The 22606-nt window shown below is 33.3% G+C and overlaps 1 protein-coding gene across 6 annotated transcripts in view; it reads right to left on the bottom strand.

The window, feature by feature from the left end:
• GRIK2 (glutamate ionotropic receptor kainate type subunit 2) overlaps positions 1-22606 on the bottom strand; it is a 640311-nt gene that overhangs the window by 382012 nt on the left and 235693 nt on the right. For all 6 annotated transcript variants that reach the window (XM_059942024.1, XM_059942025.1, XM_059942026.1 and 3 more), the window contains exons 2-3: positions 5409-5576; positions 1401-1658 (exon numbers count right to left, since the gene is read on the bottom strand). In XM_059942024.1, coding sequence (XP_059798007.1) covers positions 1401-1658; positions 5409-5576 — 426 coding nt within the window. The remainder of the gene's footprint in view (positions 1-1400; positions 1659-5408; positions 5577-22606) is intronic.

Genomic DNA, 22606 nt, shown 5'->3' on the forward strand with positions numbered 1-22606 from the left:
GTGCCATTCATAATTTGACATACAGAACTTTACCAATGATAGAAAAGTAATGATTTGGAATATAACAATGCAATAAATTTAATAGGTCTAATTTAAGCTTAAAAACACATCAAAGGTACTTAGGTTATTTTTAAAGACTATTATTGCTGTATTTCTAAAATTAAAAATTTTAATAAACATTTCACTTTTTTAAATCAAATATGCAAAATTACACTATTAATGTGTATTTAGACTTACTCTTTCTTATCCCAATTTTTAAAATTTTTCAAACTATTTACATTATTTTTCCAACCCTGTAACTTCCTGTTCTCTGTTCTCTTGGGAGAGTTCCTATCTGTCAATTTGCAAATGGTCAATTTTATTGGCAAAGGGACTAATTTCTGCACATAGTTCTAAATACTGCATTTATAAACAAAGTGAGCTCCTGGTGTATTTGGGGAGAATTTAAATTCAAATGAATTTCAATTTTGATGTAAACATAAAGGTATAGTGAAATGTTCTAGAATAAAATATTTTAAAATTCTAACTTAAAGAGCACTATTTAGACCAGTGATAAACATCTTAATGTGAAATTCCTTATCACTAGGTAATAATCAAAATAGTATGCAGTTCCTTTACCAATATAACTTCCAAGGAAATTAATACTTTATTTTTACTGTTTACCTTCTTATATTTCTCTGAGACTTGTTTTTATCTGATACCTCAAAATAACCATTCATATATAAAAATAATAACATGCATTAAAACAAGAAAGCACAGACCACCTCTAGCCAGCAAATATTCATTTAAAGACACGGAAATAAATACAACTTAGTAAATACTATTTTCCAAGTCCCTAAGCTATATCTACATATAAACAGTTCCAAAAACTCAGAGTATTTCAATGGGTACTTTAACGTGCTATCCAGATATAAAGGTTATTACTTTTCACACACATTCTTTGCACATAAACAGCTATAGAAAATGTTAAGGCCAAAGTCTGATTTCTTTTTTTTTTTTCCTGGATTTCTTGATAAGCTTCAGTGACAGCCAGTTATGAGGCTTTACTTTGGGAAACTACCCTGAAATTAGTAGAAAAATTCTTTGAATGACTATTTCAATATTATATTTCATACTATCTCTATTCTTCATCCAATACTATGGTTCACAGTAACATCCTTCCTAGAACAAAAGTGCTTATTTTACAAATATAGAAAAAAAAAGTGTATGATTTTGTTCTTTGCTTGGACGTATGAAATTAGTGTTAATGTTTCATTTCAAATGTTTTCCTTCCCTTAATTTAAAAAAAAAACAAGAAAAGAACAAAAACAAACAAAAAGAATACAGTAAGAATCTCGAATAAGTTTCAGAAAATTACCTATATTTAAAGCATAGCCCCAAAGGCTACTGATTTTTCTTACCAGTGCTGTCATCATAGACAACTGTGACAGTTTTCCACTTGAAGAACTGCACCAAGTCCAAAATGGCACGGCTGAGTGAAGAGAAGTCTGGGTAGAGACTGACATAGAAGGAATCTTTGTTGTCTGACACCTGGTGCTTCCAGCGGGTCTGGATGTGGGGAACCCCCAGAGCATTGCAGATCGACTGCACTGCGTTTGCTGAAGAGCTGTGTGAAGGCCCGAAGATGGCAGCCACCCCAAGAGACAGCTGATCACAGGCTGAAGAGGAGACAGAAGTCTGTCAATAATGAGAGGAGAGATGCCAGTGTGCCAATATTACCACATTATTACTGTAAACCCAAAGGCATCATCTTGAAGGAAGATTTGTCTTTAATATAACATCTGCATCTAGCTGATTTTACGTTTTGTCTAACTCCAAACATTTTCAGCTTGTTACAAGGGAAATTCACCTAGACACCTACAGCTCGATGTTCAAACAATTCTACAAATAATGTCAATGTAATAATTCTACAAATAATGTCAAATAATAATTCCCAATGTTCAAATAATTCTGCAAATAATGTCTCCTTCCAAGGGAGGAGAAGAGGAAGGAGAAAGAGGGGGAATATTCTAGGATTTAAGGGGAGAGGGTTCTTTTTGGAAGAATACTTCATATCGGGGAATAGTGTTCTTTCCCAAATTCACTGGTCATTCTCTACAATTTCAAATTCTTAATCAGAAGCCATTTATCTTCCACTGCCCATCCAAAAAGCTATGGCTACACATAGCTAAGTATCTGCAAATATCTGATGATATAGGTCAAGCGGTGCATACAAACACCTATACAAAACCTGACATGAGTCATAGAGGGTGATTTCATAGGGATTAATCTCATTGAGTAGGAAGAACATCAAAGTATGTAATTAAATAGATAAGTATTTAATCGTCTTTATTTATGTGGCTTTTGGATACTATAAGTCTTCCATATTGTACTGAATTACTTTTTTTAAGTTTATATTGGGTTGGCCAAAAAGTTCGTTTGGGTTTTTCCATAACATCGTATGGAAAAACCCCGAACGAACTTTTTGACCAGTCCAATATTTACTTGTAGAAAAGTTTACTCACATCAATAATAATCACAGTAATTAAGAGAGACATAATTAAATCAGAAGGTATTCAGATGGGAATAGAAAGACTGTGACGGGACTTGAAATTCTATAAGGTACACTAAAGCAACTGGTAAGTTTGCGTCTAGAAAGCCAATAGTTATTGGAAACATGAAACTCATCTTTAAATATCTGAAGATCTGGCCTGTGAAAGAGGCTAAAGTTTGTTTCATTTGACTGGAAAAGGAAGAATTAGGGCAAATGTTTAGAAGTTTCTCACAAATTTTGATACAATTTAAGGGAAGTAAGAAATGTTCAAAAGTGGAAGTCTGCTCCAAGAGGCAATGGTGTGTATATCCCTGCAAATATTTAAGTATGACTAAGGAGAAATGTTATTGGGATTTAGGGATCAATTAGGTGTTCAGATTTAATCCCTCAAAAATAGTTTGTGATTCTACTGTGCAAAATTTTCTGATATTTTCCTTCAGAGATTTTGCCACATAAAATACAATGTGATGGATGGATTCTTAAGCATAGAGATATTTAATAAATAAATTTTAGTTGGAAAAAAAAAGTTTACACTTTCTTCAAAAATTCAATATGATATAAATAAATAATTTTTGAATATATAGATTCTTACTTTTAAAATAATGATTGGAATTCTAAATCAGTAGAAAGGTTAGAGCCTAAAGTTTTTCACTCACACAGATTTTAATTCACATACATTGAAAATAAAAGATCTTCCTTCTCCAGATTTTTGACAAGTCACAAATCAAGAAAGTTAAAAACCACTATATTAGTTTACATAGAACTTTTTGAAGTGTGTTTCAAATAAGAAATAGAGTTTTCAGGTATCAGAGGAGTCATTTAAAAGCAATGTATGATTCAAATAATAATTCAAGTCTAATGCATCAAAGTTTATTTATGGAGCAAAACAGTATTATCTACTAAAAGTATAAGATCATATACCAGTGAAAATGTTTACATTTAAACATTTAACTTATATTTTTGCCTTGGAAAAATTAATTTTAAAAAAATTTTAAGAATGTCCAAATTTATTATTTGTTATTTTGTAATTAGTCATAAATATCAGTATTGCATATATATTTATTGAGGCCCCATAAGATTCAAAAACTATGTTAGATTTCCCCTTTATATTATCTTTTTATATATTGCTGTGCCCTCCAACCAGCAACAGGTCGACAAGCAAGAGCTTCACAAGACAAGTTCCAAACCACAACATCCACCCTTTTAAACAACTCACAAAGAAACTTATTCATACACTTATTTGAGCTTTTTCAGCTTCAGGCCAAAGTCACTTAAGGAACTGGATTCCCAATGGATTTTTAATGGGTGACAAAATTTGTAAATCCTTTTTAACATTTTGAAAACGAAATGAGTTTACCACCTCATAATTTTGCTAAGATATTCCCAAGATAGTAAGCTGTTTGTTGTTAGAACAATCTAGTCCACTTTTTTTTTTAATGTTGCTACTTTGAAGTCACCATTAAGAAATCTATTAATATTTTATTTATACTGTACTCTTATTCCATATTCTTTGGTCTAAATTATTTGAGACAGAGCTTCTTCTTCCTAATGGAAATAATCATGAACTATTTCAATATTCGAATGCACTTGTCTTGCAGTTAATGACTTATTTTGCAATTATGATGACAAATGTAGTACTTCACAATAACCTTTACCCTTTCTTTCAGCCTTCAAAACCTTTCATCACCCTGACATGGTTCTGAAATGTGGAAACTTATTTTTATTCATAAAGATATGAATTCAAAGGGTAAGCAAAACATAGGTTTTGATAAACACAAGTAAGCTGGGGGAAAAGAAGGATACTTTCATCTCAAGAAATATTGTAACTTATTAACTGCCATTAATATTAATGAGTTTAGAAGAAATCTGTACCAAGTTAGAATTATAAATAATTATGTACATTTTTATGAATGTAAGGTAGCTAATAAAACAATATTAGCATTACAGAAAAGCAAACATTGTTTTAAAAATATCAATTTAGAACAAATGCTTTCTAAGTCCACTCCTTTGAGAAAATCTACTTTATGAAATTTAATTTCTGCTACATGAATGCTAAATATGCAAAAGAAAAGATCACCTACTTAGACAAAGTAAGCCTATAAAAACATCTCTCAAAATACATTTATTACTAAAACTGTTTGGTTAAAATAATGCCTCAATAATAGTTTCTCTATTACCTTCCTTCATATATGCATTAAATTCATATTCCAGAAAATTATATTTCTATTCTTATATCTAAAACACAGTTTTACAAAATAATAAAATAAATAAAATTCATAAGGTATTTTTATTATTTCTTCATATAATCCGGTTTTCATATCATTAGTCATTTATTTTCAGTCACAAAAAGAAACATCAAGTGGTTAAAAAATGGGCATAGACTATACACAAATGAAAGGTTGTTCAAATTTTTCCAATTAAGGTTAGACTGACTTTTTGAAGTCACTTGGAACCACAGAACTTTCAAGGTAGTCAGAAAATTGAGACCACAGTAATAGAGTGGAATTGACACATAATGCAAATAAAAATGTAAAAATTGATTGTAAAACTTCGTAAAATCCACAGATGGTATTGTTTTATTTTAGAAAGTTCTTAAAATAGGAATAGTTTAGTAGCAAAACAAAAGGATTAATGGGGAAAAAAAAATTTCACTATCCCAAACTTCATTGCATTTCATGTTATAAGCAATTATTTTTTCAGTAGGTAATCATATCACTTTACCTTCCCTGATAAAATTTATGTGCAGTTTGAAAAGAAACATTTGCATGAAAATATTCCTAATGACTTATTAATTACTTTTGGGATTAAGAAATCTCTTAAGAATAGCTGAAAATTTGAATTCCAGAAAACATACTGTTAAATATCTATCAATTACCTTTCTTGGATGCTTCAAAACTGTCATAGAGGTTTATCTTCTGGGTGTCATAGGTTAGGGTGGTATTGGGCAACAAGGTTCTGTTTCTGTTGATTGTGTTCACAGCAAATCTGAATGCAAGCTCCTCAGCTCCCATTGGGCCAGATTCCACATATTCAAAAATACCACCTGGCAAAGAAAAAAAATAATCACACAGTTCTTACAAGATAGAGAAAATCTGGGAAGGTTTCTGTACTTTTATGTATGTATTTGTGCACTTATGTGTGTGTGTGTGTTTGAGTGATTTGTCTAAGTGCATGGAGTTTGTGCTTACATTTTCTATGAATTTGAATATTTGGGATGTGCCCTTTAAGATAAATCCACACTGGCAAAATTTCTTTGATATTGCTACCAAAATTTACCATGATTTGAATATGATTTTGCCTTTTTATTTAGTAATTGCTTCTTTTAGGGCCTAGGTATACATAGATCTTGCCTTAAGTACTGAACATTAACCCTCAAAATTTTGCACACAGTTAGAAAATAATCAATCCTCTATATTGATATAAAGCTATAAAGTTAGCATTGGGAAAACTGGATTAAATTTGTCTCTATTAATTCAGAAATCAGAATTCTTTAGCATAATTTTTATGTCACTTACCACGTTAAAAGCCCAAAATACTTATTCACTTGCAAATTCCAGCATCTTACTTGCAAGAAAAAAGGATGAAGTAGCATTTCTCTATTTGTTTTACTCTAAATCCTTTTTCAAAAACCACTTGACATTTTTGAAAGATAACTCCCAAACAGTGCAAATCCCTTAGTCAGTGAATAACACTGCAGCATATAATTTTGGCCATACAATGTAGACTATAATTTAAAGACACGTCCTTTCCATTTGTCACCTTCCACCAGCTGTGCCTCAGTCCAGTTCCCTCATTCGTGTCCCAGCCTTGACATCATCTCTCTCTTTTCAGTTATAAGTGACCTAACTGGGACCTTTGTCTCCAACAGAATCTCTTCCTTATTGTTGCTTTGGTGAATGGAATGAAAAAGGGAGCACCTGATAGCTGACACCCTCCAACCTCTGTCCTTAGGAAACCAGAACATTAAAATTAAAGAACATTTATTTTTCTCCCTTTCAAATTTCACACCATGTGCTCTCAGCACCGTCATTCACATATTAAACTCCCTTGAATAGGGCATTTCCACAGCTTGCAATCCATACCTCATCAAAAATCTTTTGACGCATGAATGTCAGGTGACTATACTATCAGCAAACTACCTATTCTAAATTAGTAAGAAGTCATGGTATAGTAATAATTCCCCTAAATGTGAAGAATTAGGACTCAGAAGATACCACAGTGATTGGAAAAATTTATATTCAGGAAGCATTGGAAATTTGTCATTTTACACGGTATTAGTTAGAGATATTTCTCTTATTTTTTCAACTAATTTGATGGTGTAGTTACAGAACAATCAACTGTGTGAAACTGTACTCCAAATATGTTTAAAATCTTTGGTGACTTATGCTAAGCAGAAGGATATTAAGTATTTACATGCCTAATGGGTGTCAAGAACAAAATTGGATGTCATATATGTGGAGGAGAACAGTGGTATGAGCATGGACTCTGAAGCCAAACTGGGTTCCCATTCTGGCTCTGCCACTTGTAACCCAGGTGAATTAGCACAGTTGCTTCAATCCTCAGTCTGAGTTTCTTCATCTCTAAAAAAGGGATGATAATGGAGGCTACTGCATAGAGTTGTTGTAAAGGGCAAATGTTATCTCATAACAAGTCACTTAGAATCAGTGGCTGCCATAGAGCAAACATTCCATCAGAGTTTAAGGTTTCACTAAATCTTCAAAGCAACCCCAAGTAGTAAAATTTTACAGGAAACAATACTTTGGCCAAAGATCATGCAGCTTATCAAGTGATAGAGCCAACATTAGAATCTGTTCATGCCTGACTCCAAAGCCCTTGCCTATTCCACTACAAATTAGTAGTTTTCTTCAAAATTTCATTCAGGCAAAATACACAGAAATTCCTAAAATGTGAGATATGATGACTTTAATAATAATATGTAATCAGAATTGTAAGATCTTATATATGGAACAGAAAAATAATTGAGTAATTGGAAAGTACTTCTTAACCTTAATTAGGAATACAGAATCAATTTTAGAAATGCAAATCTGAAGTTATTTCTTCATGGTAAAATAAAATGGAAAAACTATATCTACTTTCCTTAGTTCAAATTTTAATTTGAATGTGGTATAAATACAAAATAAGGATACAGAAATGGTCAACACATGATGATAGCAGGTTAAAACTTTCTTATCCTTCACCTCTCTTCAAAATAACAACCTACTTTGAAAATTATGTGTCAGAGTCTTCTAAAATTGAAAATACACCAACCCTGTGACCCAAAATTTCACTCCAGGATATATACCCAAGAAAAATGTGTATACATATTCATCAGAAAACATATACAAGAATATTCATAGCAGCATGGAATAAATGCATCAGTGAACAACTACATTCAACAGTAAGAGATGAATCTTACAAACGAAATGCTGAAAGGAGTCAGACACAAGGGACTATTGCTGTATGATTTCATTTTTTAAAAAGTTCCAAAAATGGTGTTGGGTGTAGGTGCAGGGAGGGTGAATGATGGGCTTCTGGGAGCTGGTGGTATTCTGTTTCTTATCCTAGTTGCTTGGATATATATTATTAAGGCTTTACACTATGGTTTGTGTATTTTGGTTTATATAGATCATCCTTTAATAAAATTTTACATTAAAAGGCAATTGCATAAAAGTGCTAAGGCTTTTCTAAGTTTGATAACAGAAGCAGTAAAAATAAGGGCAATACTGCTGAATGTAATTTGAATATTTGAAAAAATTCATAATCAAACTCATTAAAATGATTAAAGGAATATGAAGAAAATATATGAAAGTATGTTAACTAAATACAAACATAATATATTAGAAAAAAAGGTTGGTATCTTCAATATAAAATAATATTAACAAGAAATATAATGTCTCCAATGGAAAAAGTGGCAAAGAAAATGAATAGATAATAAATATTACATGCAAATAATCAATGAAGACATGAAAATGTGCAAATATAGAAAAAAGAAAGATTAAAACAATGAGATGGAATTTTTACAGATCAAAATTATGGAGGTACGAGAAAAAGTACAGTTGAAAAGGAAAATAAATTGATACAAACTTTCTTGAAAACTTTTTGTTAATCTATCAAGGTTTAAAAATATCATACACTTGAATCTGCTAATTCTACTTAATAGGATATAACCTTAAGAAAACTGTGGGCGATTTAGCTACAAGGGTGCTCACTTTGTTCATAGGAACAATGTGATTAGAAATACTCTAAATATCCAATGGGAGGGGATTATTTACATAACTATGGTACATTTAATTAATAAAATACTCTGCATGTAGCCATTTTTATTCTATAGAAGGTATCTGATGACAAAACATGCTTTACAAGAAGTTACAATTTGCACTTATGCTTAACAAAGTATTACGTGTGGTTCATTTTAGATGATAGGCATTTGATTAATTTTCTTGTGTCTGTTTTAAATAGTTAACAATGAACCTGTGTTAACCTTACAACTTTAAAAAAAAATGAATAAAATATGTTTTAAAATGAAGCTAGAATATTAAGGGATAGCAGAAAACAGAAGAGTAACCAGAGATAGTATGAAATTTCAGGATGTTTATTCATTTGTTTCTTTTCTAATGAGAAAGACAACATATTTATATGATGGGGGAAAGAACCAACAGAAAGAGAAAGTTAAAAGACAGAAAAGAGAGAGGATAACTCATGAGTTATAACTCCTCAAGAGCCAAAGAGGATCAAATCCAAAGCATGGGAAGTAGGCTAAGCCTTGGATAGGAGGACACCTTACTTACTCAAGCCATGAGGCAATTCTCTGTAATCTGTTGATGTGAAGATGAGCAGAGAACTGAGAAAGTACATATTTCAGTTCTTTTCTTTATGAAGTAGAAAATAAAAGTTTATGCATTTGATTCTCTGAGGAAGAAATCAGCTATTTTTATTCTAAAAGTATATCTTTGGTTTTAAAACTTCCTAATAAAAAATTGAAAGGCGAAGCATTTTTTCCATCCGTTCTTAGACCTGCAAAAGGGTAGCTGTTCACATGATTTTGAACAGGGCTTATTCTCTTACCTTGAGAAATAATATTTATTTTGTGCTATGTACCTCCTATACAAGGTGTTTGCTTCTAGACTTATTCTTTTTATTATGAAGTGGCAGAATTGTATGTAGCATTTCATAAGCATGTGGTACATGAAGACAGAATTGCTACCCTAAGGAGTTCACAAAAACATGTTTGGTGGATAAAATACATTTCAGGGTAATAAAGAACATAGAAGAACTATATGATCCTAAAGCAGCATCTTAGTAATCTATAATTAAGTGTTTCCAGAGACTTGTACCAAGATTCACACAGTTTCACATTTTCAAGAAACTAGAGACCACTTTCTCATTATCATCACATTCCCTAGTTTCTATTGGATACAAGCAAAATTTCACTGCTTTCTTATACTTACCTTTGGTTTTCTGAAATTAAAAAAAAATCATATAAGATAATCATTCTCACAATTTTATTTTTGTTTGGTTTAATTGTTTTGTCTCGTTGTTTGTTTTAATTTAGGAAAGGCCATCACATCTCACATAACCTCTGTATCAAGCGATAAGCCTGCAATTCTTTCTCCAAGCTTATAGTAAAAGTTAATAGTTTTCATCATTCTATAAGAGGCTTGTTAGAGAAAAAAGAGAGAAACAGAATAGAATAGTCTTCTTTTCCATAAGCAGAGTTGCCCCACTTTGTTTAGCAGATACAGAAGCCCAAATGGCAAGGAATCCCTCATTTACACAGAACTCACAACACTGCAACTTTCCCTATCACAGGCTCTGATTCACAAAAGAACAACATTACCCAAGACTTGAAATAAAAGATTTATATCAGTCAACTGCTAAAGCCTATCCATTTTTTTTCTCTTTTAGGTCCATTTTAACTACTACTGAGGATTGTATGACTCCTAAACCTGTGATGGATGTGCCAACCAATCTCACGTCTAACTTCTAAGACTGTTCAAATAGGTCCTATCATAAAGTAGGTACAATCAGTGTCTTACAGACATTCAGTTCAATAAAGGAATCGATGCTGTGAATGATACATCATCTGTTATCCTCTCAGAAGATATGCTGTTTCTTTCAATCAATTGTTATAATAACCTTATTTTCTATCTAAACAAATGCAAAAGATGTCCGCCTCATTTTAATTTTCTACAAATCCTTATCCAAAGGATAAAATCATCTCTTTCTTTCTCTCTCTCCACTATGTGAGGACACAGAGGGAAGGCAGCCGTCTGCAAGCCAGGAAAAGCAACCTTGCCAGAAACTAAATGCTTTAGACCTTGATCTTGGACTTCCCAGCCTCCAGAACTTTTGGTAAAAAAATGTTGGCCTCATCTAAGTCAAGGAGTTGCAGGTCCAAGAAGAGGCTGGTCGGATGAATAGAAACCCAGCTTGCTGTTCAACAACTTTAATAAGATTGGTCCTTAAGAGTCTTCCTTGGGTGCTGGCTGGATCAGTTCCTGAGTAGCTGCGGCTTGAGGAATCTTCCACTGGAGGCGGCATCACATCAAAGTTAGAAGGATCCTGTCCTGCATGCCCCAGATCTCACCTTTCCAAAGCTCCAGAGAGAATGACCAGCGTCTATATCATCACAGCACCAACCCCTAAACCCCCAAAGTTTAAAAGACACAATAACATCCCAGAGCCAAAGGCAACCAGTGGAACAGCCTTCCCTCTGAGCCCCAATACCCTTTGGTCCAGAGCTGCAAAGTTAAGTGCCTACACTGGAGATTCAGTAAGAGGTGGTGAGGACTGAAGAGCACTCACCCCATCAAAAGGGAAGTTCAACTTTTTAAAATGCTCTGCTGACTAAACTCATCAGAATACACCCACTAGACCACTAGTGAGCACTGCAGCAGATGAATGTGCTTCCCTAGGAAAAGCCTAGACCCCTCATGTTACCGTGGTAGAATTTTTGCTGTCACACACAGCCACTACCTGGGGGAAATACGAGATGGAAGACAGAAGACAGATGCTCCAATGCTTTCCCTGGGTGCTAATAAATTCGTCCCTACTAGCCAGACCATCTCATTTAAGAGCTTAAAATGCTGTTAGAAGAAATGTCCCCAGTGGTTAATTTCACACACAAATTAGCACAACCTGCAGAGGGGGTAGAGGAAATCTACCACCCACACAGGCTTCCTTTCTCAGAAACACTTTCCAAAGAACACTTCCATGACAGGCCAAAATTTAGAAGTATATGATCGTGGCACAACCAGGCCCATAACATTCAGGTTCGTTCATATATCCCTTTAGAGAGCCCCTCTGACCCCAGCACAAATGGCATCTCACCACTGAGGGTGGTCTTTGTCCAGGGACACAGCCTCTATAGGATTACAGGCAACTTTGAGCAAAATTCAGAGCCTGGCATGGTGTGAAATGCCCAAGCCACAGCCACGGATGAACAACAAAAACAGGAACAAAAAAAAAAGATAAAATCATCATGTTTCTTTATTAATATCAATGGTCATTTAAAAAATGCCCTGGATATTAAATGACATTAGGGAATTATTTGTTTCTTTTTTCTCCTTAGGAAAAATAATGATATCTTTTATGTAAGAAAATATCCTTGTTCTTAGGAGATCCATGATGAAGTGCTTAGGGGTAAGGCATCACAGAAAAAAAAGATGGAAAAACGTTAACAACTGTTTAATCAAAGTGGTGAGTATAGGAATATTCATTTCATTTGAATTTTTCTGTATATTTAATAATTTCATAATAAAGTTTGGGGGAAAAAGAAAAAGGATAGGATAAAATAAGACTCCTATACTTATCATTTTGTTATTGCTGCATGTTTTTAACAGATGTCTCAAAAAGAACATTAAATCAATCTGTAAATATTTATAAAAATACTCACTATGTATTAATACTAAAATTGTATTATTATTGTAAATGTAAAGGATACAGGAGTCTAAGAATGACACAATCAATTAATTATCTCATCTACCCATCCTTTGGATATTCAGATTGCTTCTAATACTACTGATACATATGGGTCTCTTAGGAATGGCAAACCTGCTGCTATCTAAAACTTCTTTCTTCTCTGGAAGAGTTCTAGCACAAAGTTCTTCCATCTATTAATCCATCATTTGCTCCCTGAAGCTTCTAACCATTTGCTCTGATTAGAATAAATTTAAGCCGAGTTTTCACATGATCATCTTCCAGAATTTGAAAACAGATACCAAGTTCCTACTATACTTCCTTTTATCCAGGTTAAAACTTTTAAATCTTTTGTTTGACACATGACTATTCTGATCCATTCATTTCTCTAGTTATTTTTTTCTCTGAACATACTCCAGTGTATCACAGCTCCATGTGAGTCCATTTCTTAATCATATTCCAACTAGGTTCAAGCAAAGCAAATTATAATAGGACTGCCAGCTCCCTAAGTTAATGTAGTATACATTGTATAAAGAGTGCGTTTGTTTTTTTTTTTTAGAATACAATATCATACTGCTGATTCATCTTAAGCTTGCATTTAAAAAGTTTGTGATGTACTATTTTTTTTTTTATTTTCATGTGTCCCTGATTAATATCATCTATTTATAGTTGGTTTAATTTTCTAATTAATACTATTTGGATTTTGATTCTATCAACTCTTTATTAATATTAATTTATTCAGTTTCTAGTGTACCAAGGCAAGTTATTAATACTACGGAGATATATGAAATGTGTTTATTTTCCCTTTGCCTTTAGGTCATATTCAGTCCAAGTCAGTGGTAAAAATGTGGAGCAATAGAGAGTTAAAGACAAAGACTCAGGTCATAATCCCATGGATACCTCTACTGGAAGCTTTCCCTATTGTTAAACTAGTTAATGATCTTCTTAATTATTTTAGCTAACAGTTCACAGTTCTCCATCACTTCTACAGAAACATCACTGTACACTTTTCACAGGCTTTACTTGACTAAGTCAGAGGCACTATGCCTTCCACACTGTAATCCTGCCTCTCCACTGGATCTTCTACAGAACCCTCCACCAACTCTGGCTTTTTTCAATAGTTTCTCCACACTGCAACCAGAGTAATATTTCTAAAATACAACTTTAATCTTGTTATTTATTTTCTAAAATCTTTCAGTAACTGCCTAATTTTTAAGCTTAATGTTAATTACCAAGTTCTTCATAATCTATCTTCTGCCTTCCTCTCTAGGCTCTTTTCTTACTACTCCCACTTCCCCAGTGTTACAGCCAAATAAAACTACCTACCTTTCTCTGAGTGAACCAAGGTCAAATGCCTCCATTCTTTCCAAATGCTGTTCCTCTGCCCAGAAACCTAGTTGCTACCTACACATACACACATGTGAACACACACACACACACACACACACACGAACGTACACATATGCATACCTACACACATATACATACACATTAACACATTTTTGCAACCTTCTTTCTCTCCTAATGCATTGTGAGTCTTTGGCATAGTCCCCTATTCTGGGGAGACATTCCTTACTGGCCCTAACTCTAACTTGACTAATTTGTAATCTCTGATTTACATTCCCTCAGTTCCAGATCACTTTCAAACACTATAATGCATACTCCAGCAACTGAAGTTTAAGAAAGTTAAATCAGTCACTATTTGCAGATGACATGATACTATATATAGAAAACCCTAAAGTCTCCACCAAAAAGCTATTAGAATTAATAAATGAATTCAGTAAAATTGAATGATACAATATTAATATACAGAAATCTGTTGTCTTTCTACACACTAATAATGAACTATCAGAAAGAGAAATTAAGGAAGCAATCTCATTTACAATCACATCAAAAAGAATAAAATACATAAGAATAAACTTAACCCAGGAGATAAAAAAATGTATACTCTGAAAACTATAAAACATTGATGAAGGAATTTGAAAATGATACAAAGAAAGGAAAGATATCCCATGCTCTTGGATTGGAAAGATTCATATTGTTAAAATGCCCATACTACTCAGAGCAACCTACAGATTTAATGCAATCCCTATCAAAATAGGGACATTTTGATAGGGATTGCATTACCCTTGACATTTTTCACAGAACTAGAACAAATAATCCTAAAATTTATATGGAACCACAAAGACCCCCAAATTGCCAAATCAAGCTTGAGAAAAAAAACAAAGCTGGAGGTATCACACTCTCTGACTTCAGACTAAACTACAAAGCGACAGTAATCAAAACAGTACGTCAGTAGCACAAAAACAGACATATAGATCAATGGAACAGAATAGAGAGCCCGGAAATAAACCCATGCACTTATGGTCAATTAATCTACAACAAAAGAAGAAAGAATATACAACAGAGAAAAGATAGTCTCTTCAATAAGTGGTGCTGGGAAAACTGAGCAGCTATATGTAAAAGAATGAGATTAGAACATTTCCTCACACAATATACAAAAATAAACTCAAAATTGATTAAAGACCTAAATGTAAGACGTAAAACCATAAAACTCCTAGAAGAGAACATAGAGACACTTTGACATAAATCGTAGCAATATTTTTTGGGATCTGTCTTTCCTAAGGCAAAAGAAATAAAGGCAAAAATTAAAAAAAAGAAGGGGGGACCTAAAAAACGTAAAAGTTTTGCACAGCAAAGGAAACCATCAACAAAACAAAAAGACAACCTACTGAATGGGAGAAAATATTTACAAATGATATGACCAATAAGGGGTTAACACTCAAAATATATAAACAGCTCATACAACTTAATATAAAAAAAAAAAGAACCCAATTAAAAATGGGCAGGAGGTCTCAACAGTCATTTTTCCAGAAAAGATACACAGATAGCCAACAGGCACATGAAAAGATACTCAACATTGTTAATCATAAGGGAAATGCAAATCAAAACCACAATGAGATATCACCTCACACCTGCCAGAATGGCTATCATCAAAAAGAACACAAATAACAAATGTTGGTGAGGATGTGGAGAAAAGGAAACCCTCGTACACTGTTGGTGGTATTTTAAATTGGTGTAGGCACTATAGAAAACAGTATGGAGGTTCTTCAAAAAACTAAAAATAAAACTACCATATGATCCAGTAATTCCACTCCTAGGTATTTCACTGAAGAAAACAAAAATACTAATTTTAAAAGGCACAATCAGCCTAATGTTCATAGCAGCATTATTTACAACAGGCAAGATATGGAAGCAACCTAAATGTCCATCAATAGATGAATGAATAAAGAAGGTGTGAGATATATATATATATATAGGAATATTACCCGATCATAAAAAAAGAATAAAATTCTTCCATTTGTGACAACATGGATGAATCTAGAGAGTATTATGCTTAGTGAAGTAATTCAGACAGAGAAAGACAAATACTCTATGTTCTCAATTATATGTGGTATCTAAAAACATAAAACAAATGAATGTATATAATGAAACAGGAACAGACTCACAGGTATAGAGAACAAACTAGTGGTTACCAGTGGGGAGAGGGAAGGGGGGAGGAACAAGACTGGGATATGGGATTAAGAGACTCAAACTACCAAGTTAAATAGATAAGCAACAAGGATATATTGTAGAGCACAGGATATATAGACATTATTTAGTAATAACCCTAAATGGAATATAATCTATAAAAATGTTCAATCACTATTTTGTACACCTGAAACTAATATAATATTGTAAATCAACTATACTTAAATTAAAAAAGAAAGTTAAATCGGTATGAAACATGTTCAAACCCATGCTTACTCTGAAGGATGAAAGCTTCTAACAGTCAACATTCATTAAGAGCATACTTTATATCAGGCATTGTGATAAATATTTTACAAACATAAACAGAACGACATCAAGAAATGTTGAATCACACTTTCTGTCTTCAATGTATTTCCCACTGTTATATTATATTTTAATTCTGAATGTATCTCTGCTATTCAGAATTAAAATATAACATAATTGCTTACCTCCTTTATGTTCCATTGTCTCACAAGGTATTTTAATTTTTAGGCTAAATAACTTACTTTACTGGGTCTAATGTCCTCTATTTTAGCAAGACCTCGGAGCAGGTCCAGTACTTTAACAAGACCTTGGAGCACATCCAGCACCCTGAGAATTTTGCCTAAGGTCAGTTACACAGTCAGGAAGTGATGGATGCTGGATTCAGACACAGGAGACTTCAATCCAGGCTCCAGCTTTTAATCACTATGCTGTACTGCTTCCTGCTGGGTAAGACCGCCACTCTTTACCCTCAACTTCTGGTAGTTTTCACGGCAGCTCTCCTTTTTCTGGATGGTAAACACTTTCAATTTCCTAAAACAGATTCTTAGAGTTTTACATTCATATGAAGTATGACCATTACACTCTGAAATTTATTTTGTGTGAAGTTGGTAGATTCCATCCTGGTAGATGCCATCACCTAAGTGATGCAAGTAGAAAAGAACATGCACACATGGACTTGAATGACTGACATGCCATGGAAAAATGAATAAGTAGGTCACAGCTCCCAAAAAAGGATTGCGTGGAAAGCATATGGTATAATGTATGAATTTTCCAAGAGGAGGAGAAGTGATCCATCTCTACTTCACATTGAGAAACACCCCTCACTTGTTTTTGACTTCCTTGAGTCATGAAGCAATGGGTATTTCTAATTTAATTAAAGGACTGGCTCCAGCATTTTGAGACATTTTTCTAGTGACAATAACATCCTGAATTGTGATGTTACTGGTGTAGTCTCATCCAAGCATACAAATTAGCACCCTTGTCAATATTTCAAGTAAACTAAAAACTATACAAACATGTGACCAATGAAAATTTTGTCTGTGGAATGTCCTGTAATTTTTTGCAGTTTTAGCACTCTGCCGTTCTTTAACTATAGAAGCTATGAAAGCTACTCTTGCATACCACTTTTACATCTGTTATATTCAATTCAACTCAAACTTGTAGTGAGCATTTGGAAAAAGGAAGCTGCTGATAGCCTAGAATAAAGAATATGAGTTAGATGGCTCATAAAAAGTGAAATCAAGTTGCAGGAAATAACATCATAGTTCCATTGGACAAAGATTGGTTACGCTCAGGCATGGAAATGTGCTTTCTTATTTTAAAAATAAATAAGCTTTTAACTTTACAAACCTTCTACTGTTTCCAACATATTTTTCGCTAGTGAATGGACAATAGGTGTTGATTTTTTTTTTCCTTCTGCAAATGGACCCTTAAAATCACAGGGAGGACCATGGAGTTACACATTCAAATAATATTAATTTTAAAGTAGATGTATTATATACTGAGAGGAAAATTGGGGAATGGATACTTAAATGTTAGCAATTTAGGACCTAGAAGGAATGCATACTGATTGGGAAGGCAGATGCTTGAATAATATCGAGCTATAAATAGACCAGATCAAACTGAGATAACAGGGAAGGCAGCTACGTGAATAATCACCATATAAAGAGTATAAATAACACCAACTATTTGAGGGCCAAGAGCACACAGTTAATTATATTGATTTTTAAGAAATAGGTCAGCTAAAAGAAAAGGCAAAAGTGATTGAACGACCAAGCCCCTTCACTATCCAGACCAACGTTTTCTCCTCTGCAAAATGAAGGGGCTGGGTGAAATGATCTTGAAGATCAGAGATTCAGAAAACTTTCCTGATTCTAAGATTGCTTAAGAACTGCTCGGTAAATTGAGAGGCAACACTGATTCTGTCAGAAGTTAGGAGCTGGTTAAATGCCAGTCTCTTGCAAGTATGGCACAGCCTCCCTTCCATTTGCAAAAAAAATATTGATTTGAGAAATCCTGCATCCAAATATTACTGAATCCAGTCAATGAAAATATACATACAAATACATTTTGAGTTTGCAAAGAGCACTTAGGTGTTATGAGGCTAAATTAGAGGTATTAAAATAAACTTCCTTAAGTCTTAATCTAAAAACAGTAATAAAAAAAGATGGCTAGCAAATTGATATTTCAAAAAATCAGCAATCAGTTTAATAGTAATCGTGTAATCCATGAAGCAACCTAAATAGGTAATTTGATATCACATACAAAATAATTTACATTATTTATCTGGACTATAACGTCAAGAAAGTCCTTTCATTCTCCTTTACATATTTATTTTGCAGAGTTTCTTAACAAAAATCTTCTTTATGCTATTAACTGGACTATTGACTAATATGTATGAGCCATGTTATTTTGTGTGTTTATTATTTTGTTTTAAATGAGGGGATTAAAAAATAATAAAGAAAGGAACTGTTTATTTATACCTTTTGTGGAAAGGTTCCTTAAATCCTTAAAAATATTTTGTTTCCCTTTTTAAAATCTGTAGTATTAATCAGATCTAAAGTTTTTTGAGATTATTAAAAATTTTAGGATTCATGTTACCATTAATAAAACCTCATCATCTCTGTTGTGAAGCCCACCTCTCCACAAACTCCCTCAGATAGATTTCAAGCCTCTCATTTGCAATACTTTTTTCACTCCTCTTTTCTAGTACTTCCAACTGCATCGTGTGGCATAACCTTCTATTACCGTACATGGTTCCTCATGTATGGAACTTACTCATCTTTGACCCATTGGACTTAACTCAGTGCTAGGCATTCAGTGTGTGTTTAATAAATGTTTGAAGAATAAACCACTAATGTGGGGAGAGAATATGAGAGAATTGCATTATTAACACAAAATAAATTGAAGGAAATTAAAATCATATTTTTATACCAATATAATATAAAAGAAATATTATAGAAATTGACCACATAGCCATTATTTATTTTCCTTTTCCCAGGCAACTATGAGAATCATGTGGATCAGACTGTGTCCCTTCCTTGGTGATTCTCTTCACACAATCCAGAAAACCTCACTTATTTGCTAAAGCCCTTTATAAATTACAGTCTCATGAATTATTTTTATAATTAGGACAGTCTGTGAAATAGAAGACTATATCTCTAAGGCTAATTGGAATTTATATAAAAATTATAACTTCAGAACTAGGTTCAGTATTCAATAATGGATATTATTTCCTGAGAAATTTAAAAACTGAAAAAATTCAAAGCAGATATGGAAAGAAAATACTGCAAACAATTGTATATCAGGGAAATTGTAAATACGTAAATACAGTATTAGAGTTACTAAGTTTCTTTTTCCAAAAAATCTAACTCAAGAAAGCAGTGTGGAAATTTTAATTGCAGATAATGTGACTAAGCCAGTAGAGATCTAATATAGAAACAACGTACACATATGTGAGTATGCATGCAAAACTGATATACACCCACAAAGACTCATACAAAAGCAGGATCTGAAGAAAATTTAACTAGCTAGTTAATCCAGAGACAAAGTAGGGGAGAAAATGTAGTGGCCTGATACTGTCAAACAAAGCAGTATGTCACTGACAAAAACGTTTACACTGACTCTATGTAGATACAGCCTAAACAAGTGTACCTTAAGGTCAAATGAAATGACCCAGTTGTGGATTATGAGGCTTTGTGTGTTCAGAATGGAGAGTGGGTCAAAACATACACACACACAGACACACACGAAACATATTTTCGTTGAAAATTGGTACTACTCCTAAACATACCCTGGAAATGAACTATGGATCTACAATCAAGCAAAGCTTTAAAAAAAAAAAAAAGTGTCTAAAATTCATAAGTTAGTGAGACTAGCCTGTAAACTCAAGCATTTGCTATAGTTGAATGCCTAGCTCTTAGTTGAGTGTCTGTCACACAGTAGGTGCTCAATAAATATGTCCTGCATTAATATAATTTTATTGACCTGCAGAATCAAGGAATAGTCTTTGAGCAGATAATTCTGCAGGGCAAATTGTATCAGCAGAAAGGCAAATAGCACAGATATTGAAGAGTTAGACAAATTATACCAGAAATTATACATGTTCAAAGATGTTCATAGCAGTATCATTTTTAATAAGGAAATAAACTAGAAACAATCTAAATGTACATCATCTGCAGAGTGGTTCTATATAGTGTTGGAAACCACCAATGGAATAGTGTGCAATCATTAACATCCTTGGGTAGACGTACATTTATTGACATGGAAAAATATTCAGGATATACTGCTAATGAAATAGTAAGTAAAAAATTGGCATGTTTTTAAGAGGCAATATTATGTAATGGTTCAAAATAAGGTCTCTAGAGTCAGCCTTCTTGGGTTCACAGCCCAGTTCAGCGCATTGGAAAAAAATTGCTATGTTATATTGGTATTACCAAGTACTAACTTCATAGGATTGTTGTGAAAATTAAATGAGAGAATAAATTAAAATTCTTACAACGACAGAGGTATCTCAATAAAACTTAGCTATGCCATTTTAGTTATGTCTAAATATTTATCTATAGATACATACATATAAAAAAATACATAGAAATATGTCTGAAAGGATACATACCAAAATATTAATAGAGAATATCTATGAATAATAGGAATATAGATAATGACTATTTTCTGGACTTCCTGAAATAAAAAGAATTTTTATATATCTGAGATACCTTTGTAGACAGGAACAATTTTTGAGGATGGGGTAATTTAGGATGGAAGATTATACGATTTTAGATTCTTAGGATTGGAAAGAACCCAAGCTAAAGGGAGAACATTTTCAATCACAGGAAATTATCCAAATATAGATTCAGCAAACTTAGCCCATCACTATAGAAATGAACCATTTTATCTCTACAGAACAATGACCTTGAAAGTTGAGCTAGAAAATGACCTGCTTTTAGAAAAGCGATTCCAATCAGGCAGGGACAATGTTGCATCCTCTATATCCCCCAGAACAGCACTTTCCAATATGTGTTTGAGTAGTAAGTAACTCACGTTGAAATTTTCTCCCAAGCCTCAAAAGTACTAAGCAATTCAAAATCAAAATTGTTGCTTTTTAAATTAGAGGACAACTGTAAGCTAAATGGAAAAAAATAAATTAAAAGATATTTAAAAATCAATGCAAAACAAATACAGGAAAAGTAACTTAAAAATCATATTTTAAAATGTCCTCTACTTGTAGCCCAGATGATAATGGGAAAGGTTACATACTTCTCCTGAGATTGGCTATCACGATGTAGTGAAGAGGGTTTGTAAGGAATCAGAAGAATGGGCAGAGGTTCTCTCTCATGCAAGGTGAGCTCATTATCTGCCACTGAATCCACGGTCTTCTTTAACTAATCATTTTAGGAGAAGGATAATGAAAGTAATATTCATTTTACCAAATTTTACCCCATGGCTCTTGGCTCCTTAGCCCCAGATGACCAAGGACATATGGAACTGATGTTGATTATACACTGAAGGACCTTTGCCAAGAATGTCTTGAGCTTATCCTGACATTGGTTACTTTAAGCTGGCACTTTCCTGCAGGCTCTAGAATGCTTAAATTACTACACAAATTGCTATAAAGGTTAACTTAATTGATTCCAAGAAAGACAAATACCTCTCTAGCTGGGCAGCACCCATGTAAGAACAAGAAAAAGCAAATTCTCTTTCTATTTCTGGTAAGTTAAAGGATGACAGGTTTCAGCAACATTTTCAAACATTCTCATTTGCATAAAGCCACAGATCAGAAGAGTGACTTTTAGTACTTTACAAGTCAAAAATCAACTCTCATTCACTGTTCTGTTTATCATAACAGATGTTCTGATCAGCATTCCCAGGTCACCATGTACAGTGTACATGTTTATATAATTACAAGAGAAAAGAGGTTAAAACATTGTGCCTCATCCAATACTGTCAAAATGAACCAGTACAACAATTCACACAGGGGAACAGCAAGAGAGTAAATGCAAGCACTATAAATATACATAAGCCACAACCTAAACTGTTTCCCAGCCCAACATCCAAAAATGGATTCCTCCCAATAGACGTAAAAGAATCAGTATATATCCCTAACTGCCTGGTGTGACCTAGTTGAAGGCAGCCTAGAGGCAGAGATGGAATTTCCACTACACTTTGTAGGATCCTGTGAATATGTATTTAGCTTTTGTCAGAGGATAACAAATATCCCATAGTCCTAATCTGAGTGGAAGTGCCATTTGTTTTTCTTCTCACATACCTGTTTGTGATACAGAAAATGTGACAATGAAGTACACTTCAGAGGAAAGAGAGAGA

This window comes from Balaenoptera ricei, chromosome 12 (assembly GCF_028023285.1).
Source record: "Balaenoptera ricei isolate mBalRic1 chromosome 12, mBalRic1.hap2, whole genome shotgun sequence".
NCBI classification, from domain to species: Eukaryota; Metazoa; Chordata; class Mammalia; order Artiodactyla; family Balaenopteridae; genus Balaenoptera; species Balaenoptera ricei.